Here is a 9,318-nt window from a genome sequence, read left to right as displayed (position 1 = left end):
ACCGGCCCAACGCTACGGTCCCCGCGCATGGGACCGGAAGTCCGCGTGTTCCTTCCGGTGGCGCATGCGCCGAGCGCGCTCCCTGCCGAGAGGCGGGGCCGAGGGGCAGCGCAGCGCAGCATGGCGGGAGGTGGCGCCGGGATGGGGACGGACTCGGGCCCGGGCTCGGGCCCGGGCCCGGGCCCGGCGGGGCAGAATGTGGAGCCAGCGGCCCCGGAGCGCGTCCTCTTCCCGCCGACGTTCAGCGTGTCCGAGATCAAGAACAAGCAGCGGCGGCACTTCATGTTCCTTCGCTGGAAGCAGCAGCAGAGGAAGGTGAGCGCGGGCCGGCGCGGCCGCGTGAGCGGAGGGAGGGCGGCTCCGGGCTGACGGCTCTCCCTCTCCTTTCAGGAGAAGCTGGCTCTCAAGAAGAAGCGGAGGAAGGAGCGAGAAGCCCTCGGGGACAAGGTGAGGGCCCTGCGCGGGCCGTGGGGTGGCAGTGCGAGCAGGGCCCTGTCAGCGCCCAGCGGCGGGGTCGCTGTGCGGGCGTGGCTGGAGGTGTGCTCTCATCCTTGGTGCCTTTCGGAGCTGCTGATACCCAGCCTGGCCTAACCCTGCACTCAGCAGTTGTCTGCTTGTCGCTTATTGGCTTCTCTTCCTAAACTGCTGCAAACGCATATTGATGGTTGAAGAAAGTTGTGAGTTCCTGTGTTACAATTTTACAACAGTAGTGTGAGTAAAGGGGCAAGCATCCTTACATCCCCGTTGACATTCAGTTGTGGGTGTCAAGGATAGCGTGTTCCTGTTGCACATAGAGCTTTTGGTAGCACGGTCTCATGGTAGTTTTTGGAATCCACAATTGCAATTGCACTTTACAGTGATGCGAGTGTGTTACGTCAATAAAACCATGTTTATTTTAGGCACCTCCAAAAGCCATTCCAAAGACTATTGAAAATCAGAGAATTTATGATGAAACAACTGTAGATCCCAATGATGAAGAGGTAACTGTTTTTGTATTTTTGTATATGCTGTTAACCTTTGTTGTTGTTGTTTTTTCCAAAGAAGAGCCTTAAAATGTATAGATAAAATTCATTATTCTTGACTTTTCTGTTAAGATGTTAATGGTTTATTTTTCATGTGCTGCATTCATGAAGATATGATGTCCTTTTTTTCATTGTTTACCTTAAATAAGTGCCTTTTAAGTTACAGCTATTGGTAGCAAAACCTCTCGGTTTTCTTTACTCTAGACTCTTTAAGATGCAAAAACCACAGGTCTTACAATAAATAGTTATAGGACAGAGCTTGTGAGCTGGGATTTTTCCTGTTAAATTTCGTTTCATCAAATCAGATCAGGTTGAAAACTGCTCTTCAGTTATGTAATACACGGTAGATTGACAAGCCTACTTTTCTTCTAGGTCGCTTTTGATATAGCGACTGATGAATTTGCACCATATTTCAACAGACAAACAGTTCCAAAGATTCTTATTACGACATCAGACAGACCTCGTGGGGTGCGTATGCCACACTCAGATTGTTCTGAGCAATCACTTGTCTGCTACTGGGATTTTCATGTGATTGATTAATTACACTTCTAGTATAGAAATGACTTCAAAAAACACCACTTCTTTGTATGCGCTCAGTAGAGACAAAAGAAACTTGATGAGCAAGAGATACTTCGTGCTAAATTGGTAGATTCTTTTTGGTCAGGAATAGTGTCTTTTGGGTTCTAGCACAGTTCAGGATGGGCTTAATCTAACTAACTGGGGATGTAACATTTCTAATCTCCAAGTTTAACATCAGGTACAAGTCCATGATGACTACATACAATCTTATGTAGGAAAAACTACAAAACTGAAAATACTATTTCCATGTGGGTTTTTTTTTTTCTGTTTTTAATTTAGTGACTGTTGGGAAACTTTATGTGTATACAGTCCATTAGCTACTTTAGCACTGTTTGTTTCATTAAAAAGCTCAAGTATATGTTCTTACATGTGATGGTTATTACCTAATCCGGAAGATCAGGTAATTACATTACATAATTCAGAAGATTGCTGATACTTTGTGAAAACCATTAGAAAGTGTTTTTAAAAATAAGAAACCGAATACCTCTAACAGGTTCTCTGGAAACTCAGAAGTATGTATACTATATGAGGCAGTATTTCTATTGAAATACTAACAACTTCTTGTAAAACAAGGTCCTTAAGAAATAATGAGTCTAGGGGTTATGCTTTTGTAATTTTCCCACTTTCCTATGAAAAGAAAATAATCCATTCCAAAAAAGCTGTCCCCAGTGTGCTGCAGTTACTGCCAATAAATCAGTTTTCCAACAACTGAATGAAACAGTTTGGTAGCCTGTTGATGGCTTATTATTCCCAGTATCTCTGTTTGCATCAAGGAGAGCAGTCAGATTGAGCAACCCTCTGTCCCGCCTTGTATTTAAATTTGTCACTGTATTTACATTGCAATTTAACTCATCTGCTTTACAGAGAACAGTGAGATTCTGTGAACAGTTGTCTACCGTTATACCTAACTCGCATGTCTACTATCGCAGAGGATTGGCTTTGAAAAGAATTATCCCACAGTGTATTGCAAGGGACTTCACAGATCTAATCGTCATTAATGAAGATCGCAAAATACCAAGTATCCTTTGTGTACATACTAAAATAAATGCAGTATTAGCTCTAGGCTATGGAGGTTGTTTTTTTTTCTTCAGTGTGTGTCTTAAGATCTCCTTTATACTGTTTTTTTTCCTCCACTGTGCAGCTTATAGGATAATTACAGAGTTAAAGATCACTGCCAACTGAAGTATCTGATGGTTAATGGCACTTGAAAGTATTAAAGAAATGGTGGGTTTTTTATTTTTTTGTTTCAGTAAGCTTAGCTTCCCTTCCTGAACAGAAAGTTTCATTTAGTTTTGCTGACCTGATAAGTACTGAAAAGGTGACAGAATATAACAGGCTAGCTATTGAAACAAACCTTAATGGACCTGTCATAACACTAGCTAACTAGTTTATGAATGTATTTTGGAAAACATAATTAAACCTTGTAAATTAGGCATAGCTACTGGATATAATATTCTGATGCCATACTGCATTTAACAGAACGTGCTTCTCTGTAAATTACATTGCAAATTTTACAAACTTTTATTTAACTCTGTGAACAGATGGGCTTGTTTTAAGTCACCTTCCTGATGGTCCAACTGCTCACTTTAGAATGAGCAGTGTCCGTCTGCGGAAAGAAATAAAGGTGAGACTCCAACAAAAAACTTAAAAAACCAACCAAACATAAAAGTGTACTCTGGTTTAGCAATAACTGTTTTCAGTTTACTTGAGCTGCCCACACTGTTTGGGCTTCTGTAAGGTTCATCTGATCACGTACAGATGCTTTTTCATAACTGCCAGGAAGCTAAAGACCATAATAGTTTACTTCTATAAGCAGCGTATTTCAAGTTTCATAGTTACCCACTGAATATGACTGCCTGCCAAGTATTTTTATAGCCATATCATGTAACATTACCACAGGATGCATATACCCAGTGTATAGTACATATGCAATAGGGTATATAAAGTAAGTGGTATACAAGATTTCAGTAAATGCAGTTCCCAGTCTTGAATAAAACCTAGTTTTTCTTATCTTACAGCCTTGTCACCTGTTCTACAGTAAGTATTGCTTACTTAGCCCAAAATAACTTGCAGTATAATGTTGTGGGTTTTTTTTTCCTTTTTTGAATTAAGTAATTTTAAAATGTCATCTATTTTTATTAAAGGCTGTTCCATATATTCCTCCTTGCTATGTCTGGAGAGCTTTTCAGCCTCCTGATTCTTGGCAGTAGTGGCTGCTGTCAGGAATGAAAATTAGTGCAGCAGAGAAGAAACACAAAACTTTATTTGTGCTTTTTCATTAAATTTGTATTGTTAAACCGAAGATCCTTATGTTATCACCTTCTGCTTTACCTACTTACAAACTTGCATATAATTTTTTTTCAGAAAACACTCAGGCATATTATCAGGCCCTGGTTGTCTATGCCCTATTTTATTTCAATCTTACCTTTGATAGTACGGTAAAATAATTCTGAATGCCATCTAATATTTACATTCTTTCACTCCAGAGAAAGGGGAAAGAACCCACAGAACATGTACCTGAAGTAATCCTGAATAATTTTACAACACGACTGGGCCATTCTATTGGTCGCATGTTTGCTTCTCTCTTCCCACATGATCCTCAGTTCATTGGAAGACAAGTAGCTACGTTTCACAACCAGCGAGACTACATCTTTTTCAGATTCCACAGGTGATTTCTTGCTCCAAAACTCATGAATGAGAGATATTGTTCACATAACTTAACAACTAATCGTTTTTTTTTTTCTCCTCAAGGTATATATTCAAGAGTGAAAAGAAAGTGGGAATTCAAGAACTTGGACCACGTTTTACATTAAAGTTGAGGTCTCTTCAGAAGGGAACCTTTGATTCCAAATTTGGAGAATATGAATGGATTCATAAGGTATGTCTGAGTTATATTAAGTCTGCTTGGGAACAGAGAATACAGCTGACGTGAAATGTAACCACACATCTCCACCTAGAAAAGCACTTTAAGTGCAGTTCTCAAAACAGAAATGCCTAAGTGAAACACTGAGAGCTATTTTTTGTCAAATAAGTAGAAGCATTCTGCAATATAGCAAGGATGATGAGTGTCAGTATATCATGACTACTTATAGTGTGTAAGGTTTTGAACATATACCGATATAAGCAAAACTGATGAATGGTCTCTTGGTATGATCTATTATTGGAAGCCTAGTAAGCTTGACTAAAAACATTTTTTGCAAGGTCAGGGTAAGAACTGTAATGTAAAAACAATTAAGCTATTTCTTCAGATGTCAATTATTACTTTCCATTCAGTATTAACACTGACTTTACCACATCTTCAGGTGAAGTGCACATTACTCTGCGTAACAGTTAATGACTTTGGTAGTCACTTTGTCTATCAACTGCAATTCCATGGTATTCAAGCTAAATCAGAAGAAAAAATCTAGTCTTCATGGCATTGGCCACAGTGTGTATAATACTGTTTGACACTGTCTGCTGTCTGCAAATACTCTTCTAAACAACCCATCTTGAACATTTCTCCCTTGTCTTGAAAAGCTGACTTCAGTAACTCAATTGCTCTGTGGTGCATTTCACTGCATTAACATAAGCTTGAGTTGTCATCTTTGTGTACCGTTGTATAAATTTGCTGTTAATAACTTTTCTTAAATTTCAGCGTCGAGAAATGGACACGAGTAGAAGAAAATTTCACTTGTAATGGACACTTACTTGCCAATTGCTCACGACCAGAAATATGACGGTATCTTTGAACAATGGATCATCTCAAATTCAACTAGTAATAATAACACTGAACAGTATCTGGCTGCAGAAAGACAAAGTATGAACTGTTCCTGTAGAAACTTCTAATGTTTAAGTAGGACAGCCTGGTTTTTATATTTTTTTTCTGTGGTTGTAGCTAAATCCAACGTGACAAAGAGTGCGGCTCTTACCAGTTTAGTAGGAAGGTCTATGGTAATGTTAGAGAAGGCTGTAATTCAGTTATCAGTGAAGCTTTGCTATGACTGCTGCTGTACTGTAAATAACTTATAGTTTACTGAAGACAGCGTTAAAAATATTTTCAAAATAAAGTATTTTCACATATACAGCTTATTTTCTTCCCTGTTAAGCAGCTAAACAGTCATTTTGCATTTTAATCAGCTAAAAGATAAATATTTTAAACCTCTAACAGGGTTAGTTTAAAAACAAACAAAAAAAACACCAGTCTCCTGCATAAAGAATGTTGAGAAGGCTGTATACAGACTGGTACATATTTAGAAGAAACATTTACTCAGAAGAGTTAAATCATAAGGCCAGCTTCCAAGAAGTAAACGAAGCTCAGCAGAACCGGTGAGATCTCTCAACAGGATTTCCTCCATTAGAATGTTCATGCTTTTTTCAGTTGTGATAACTATAATTGAGCTCGTACTACCTGTGGAATGAACTTTTTTGGCTTAAATTTGCACATTCATTGGCAGCTATAAAGCTCAATTTTCTTTTGAATTTCTTTCCATTGTGTACCTAAGTAGTGCTTTTTAGTATTAACATAAGGGGCTAAAATTACACCAATGACTCAAATTGCTTTTCAAGGAAAGTTAGCTGTAGTGGTGTAGTTGAATGATAAAAGAATAGCCAAAACCTACTTTTTCCTGTTCCTACTATGCTTCCAAGCATACTAGTGGTGAAGCCTTGTTCTTTAAGAGTATCAGCCCAAGGCACACCTGTAGCACCACAGAACACTTAAAGATAAGCTCTTGTAATTATCTTCAGCTGCTGAAGAATGCTGCAGTAGCTGATGAGGTGTCAACATTTCCCAACTTCTTAGATTAACTTCAACACAAAAATAAGTCAAAACATTTTTATTTTTTGCTTGGTATATAAAACTGATTCCCTCATGAACAGAATTATTGTAACTAGCATACAGTTCTTTTGGAGAGGTAGATGGTAAGAGGTTTGACAACAGTAGCAATTTTACAGTTAGATTTGGCACATTAAAGCTAAGCTTTTGTACAGACTTCAAACCAGGCCGCTCCTCAAGGCACTCTGCCCCTACAGACATCAGCAGCTAGGAAAAGATGCTAAAAGATCTGAAAAACAAACAAAATGAGGTGGTTAGAGAGATAACAAGCAATCCTACATCTAAGAATATGCATAGACAGCTACTTAAAAAAAAAATTCCTTTTTTTTCTACAGTTGTTGAGTAGAACTTAAATTAGCTTTCAAAACCATGAAGCTATCCCCCAGGGGGTACGAGAAGATAATCAAAGCTGTTACAAAACAACTGACATGTCACATCTTCTGGAAGCCAAATCTGAGTAGAAGGGCAGAGTAGGTTGTTACTGGTCACTTGATGACTATGGAAATATTGAGCATCTACTTCACCTTTGAAAAGCAGGGGGAGTCTGGGTAACTTAACAAGGCACACTTCCTCTTCACTCTACAGAGTTGGTGCAGACTGTGCAAGCGTGAACTCTATTGGTTCATCTCATAAACACTAAGATCACAGCTAAGAAATTCACTGTTTTGAGGAAGTGCTTGCAATAGTCTGTTCCATGTAAGTAGCTTAAGTAAAATGGCTATTCTAATGCCTTTTGCCTGTAGCTATGAGCAAAAGGAAGTGCTCAATTCCAGAATCAGAAAAGGTATATAAGGGCAATAATTAAGAAAAATATTAACCCTGTTCTGTCCCATGAATTACTGCTGAAGCAACAATAGTAGGAATACAAGTCAGTTCAGACATGTTATCTTTTAAAAATGAATAGTTTATAAAATTCATAAGAAACTTCAAAAGAACTATTCTAGAAGAGCTCTGTGACTCACAGTCTTGGTAAGACTTCTGTGAATCTAAACCTGATCTCTGTCTTATCACTAGAATTGTCAGGTAATGCCAGATCAGTTGTCTTCATAGTGACAGCAGCAGTGTTAATGAACCTAAGAAAGTTTCAGAATGGAAGTACAAATGAGTACTTAACAGTTTCTAGGTTATTTAAACTGCAATCTGTGTAGTAGCCTATTTTAGGGGAATTTGGGTGTTGATAGAATTCTTGGCCTATGTAATTTTCTTTTTGACTTAGAGGGTATTTTCTGTAGCAGAGAGGGCTCTCCTCTGAGTGCATCACTAACCTTAACCTCTTTGGGAAGTGCTCCTCAAGAGTTAAAAAACTAAGTCCTAGGAACTAAAATCTGCTTCATCTGCTACAATTGGCATTCACTACATAACCCTTCAGGCAAGTAATCCTATGTGAGAAAAAGGAAATGACACTTTTCGCATAGAAGGAAACTGCAGCAGAATGACATTACAGCCAGGTTACTCTAGATAGCAGCTCAGTAACAGCTGGCCCCCAACTACTTCAGCTGCAATAGCAGAAACAGGCTGAAGCCCTGTAACATCCAACTACTACCAGTAGTGTTACTACCTTTCCTACCAGTCTGGGAGGAAAGAACCAAAACAGGGAACCAGACCCAACACCAGCTGTACGAGTCAGATGACTCTTTAGAATGCTTTAAACACAGACAGTCCCACTTAAAGCAGGCTATTTTTAATGACAGAAGAAAGCCTGAGTCTTCAAGAACTTACCACTGAAAGATACCTAAGTAGTCCACGTAATTACAAAAATGAACAAACTTTCTGGGGACGGAATGGATTTGTACTCGATGATACTCCTGTCAGCAGGGGATCATGCTGTGCGTTCTGCAGGCAGAACTGCTTCAGGTCCACAGCAGCCTGAGAAACCTGGGTGTAGGAGGAGCTGGTGTTAGCACTCACTGATCAGACTGTGCAGAGGATGTAACTGCATCAAGAAATACAACCTTTAACGCTTGTTAAGTGATGCAGCAGTACACCCTAAGCAGATGTCATACAGTTGTTTTCTGGTTTGTCCAGTCAAGAAGTTATAGAAATTATTTGAAAAATTAATGTTAAAAAGCCTCCAGGTATGAAACGTGAAAGAAGAGCTACGTCTTGAGGAGCGCTTTGTTCAACGCACAAAGACTTCTTGTTTTCTCGGAGCGCCTCTAATGAGACAAGGCCCAGTCGCAGCCGGGGAGCGCCGTGACACGTCCTCGGCACGCCTGGCAGCGGAGCCTCCATTTTCCAGCGCAGGGCCGAGACGCCAGCCCAGCAACCTGTTGCTAACTCGCCTCGGGCAGCAGCAGTCTGACGGGAGCGGACACTCCCAGCCCACGGAAATGAAAGGGGAGAGCGGGGCGCTGCCGTCCCACTCGGGGCAGCGCTTGGGCCGGGGCGCAGCCCCCGCCGCCCCGGGGGACGCGGGAGGGTGGGGCGGGCGAAGGGAAGGGACGCGGCCGCCCCCGGGGCCAGGCTCGGCCGGTGCGGCTCTGGGGCGCGGGTCGGTCTCCGGTGCCACAGCCTGGGCGCGGGACGACGCGCCGCCGCCAGGAAGGGTCGTCGGGGCGCTGGGAGCCGTCGGTCCGGCCCTGCCCTGCCCTGCTTGCCCTGCCCCGCGGCTCCGCTCGGCTCGGCCCGGCCACCTCCGAGGGGCGCCGTGGGGCGCGGCCCCCAGCGGTAATGGCGGCGCGGTTGCCCCGGCCCCGCTACTTACCTTGACGCGAGTCACGCTGGCCTCCAGGCGCAGCTGCTGCACCACCTTCTTCATGGCCGCCACGTTGGAAGAGCCCGACATGGTGGCAGCGACAGCAGGCGGCACACCCAGACCCAACTTTCCGGCGCGTCCCAAACTCTCGGCCCGGGGGCGCCTGCGCAACCGCCGCCGGGACCGCCTCGGGGGGCGCTGCGGAGCTG

At 42.1% G+C, this 9,318-nt stretch overlaps 2 protein-coding genes across 2 annotated transcripts; one reads left to right on the top strand and one right to left on the bottom strand.

The window, feature by feature from the left end:
* Positions 1-5,660, top strand: RPF1 (ribosome production factor 1 homolog). The gene is made up of 9 exons (XM_422376.7): positions 1-315; positions 391-447; positions 900-980; positions 1,395-1,490; positions 2,466-2,619; positions 3,143-3,225; positions 4,088-4,269; positions 4,353-4,479; positions 5,236-5,660. The coding sequence occupies exons 1-9, from the start codon at positions 28-30 to the stop codon at positions 5,275-5,277; spliced, it is 1,110 nt and encodes a 369-aa protein (XP_422376.5). The 5' UTR covers positions 1-27; the 3' UTR covers positions 5,278-5,660.
* Positions 5,661-6,400: 740 nt separating this feature from the next.
* Positions 6,401-9,274, bottom strand: GNG5 (G protein subunit gamma 5). The gene is made up of 3 exons (NM_001302135.2): positions 9,119-9,274; positions 8,134-8,289; positions 6,401-6,643 (listed from the first exon to the last, which is right to left on the bottom strand). The coding sequence occupies exons 1-2, from the start codon at positions 9,197-9,199 to the stop codon at positions 8,164-8,166; spliced, it is 207 nt and encodes a 68-aa protein (NP_001289064.1). The 5' UTR covers positions 9,200-9,274; the 3' UTR covers positions 6,401-6,643; positions 8,134-8,163.
* Between the last annotated feature and the right edge of the window lie 44 nt (positions 9,275-9,318).

The sequence above is a fragment of the Gallus gallus genome, chromosome 8 (genome assembly GCF_016699485.2).
Source record: "Gallus gallus isolate bGalGal1 chromosome 8, bGalGal1.mat.broiler.GRCg7b, whole genome shotgun sequence".
Classification (NCBI taxonomy): Eukaryota; Metazoa; Chordata; class Aves; order Galliformes; family Phasianidae; genus Gallus; species Gallus gallus.
Note: the sequence above shows the minus strand (reverse complement) of the source record. Positions and strands in the feature narration are given on the sequence as shown.

What these genes read in the sequence shown, in the direction of transcription:
- GNG5 (NM_001302135.2), bottom strand. Translation starts at nt 9,199, where the DNA reads ATGTCGGGCTCTTCCAACGTGGCGGCCATGAAGAAGGTGGTGCAGCAG. An exon ending in CCAGCGTGACTCGCGTCAAG is followed by an intron (nt 8,290 to 9,118) that starts GTAAGTAGCGGG and finishes TCCTACACCCAG; the next exon opens with GTTTCTCAGGCTGCTGTGGA.
- RPF1 (XM_422376.7), top strand. Translation starts at nt 28, where the DNA reads ATGGGACCGGAAGTCCGCGTGTTCCTTCCGGTGGCGCATGCGCCGAGC. An exon ending in GGAAGCAGCAGCAGAGGAAG is followed by an intron (nt 316 to 390) that starts GTGAGCGCGGGC and finishes CTCTCCTTTCAG; the next exon opens with GAGAAGCTGGCTCTCAAGAA. An exon ending in TAGATCCCAATGATGAAGAG is followed by an intron (nt 981 to 1,394) that starts GTAACTGTTTTT and finishes CTTTTCTTCTAG; the next exon opens with GTCGCTTTTGATATAGCGAC.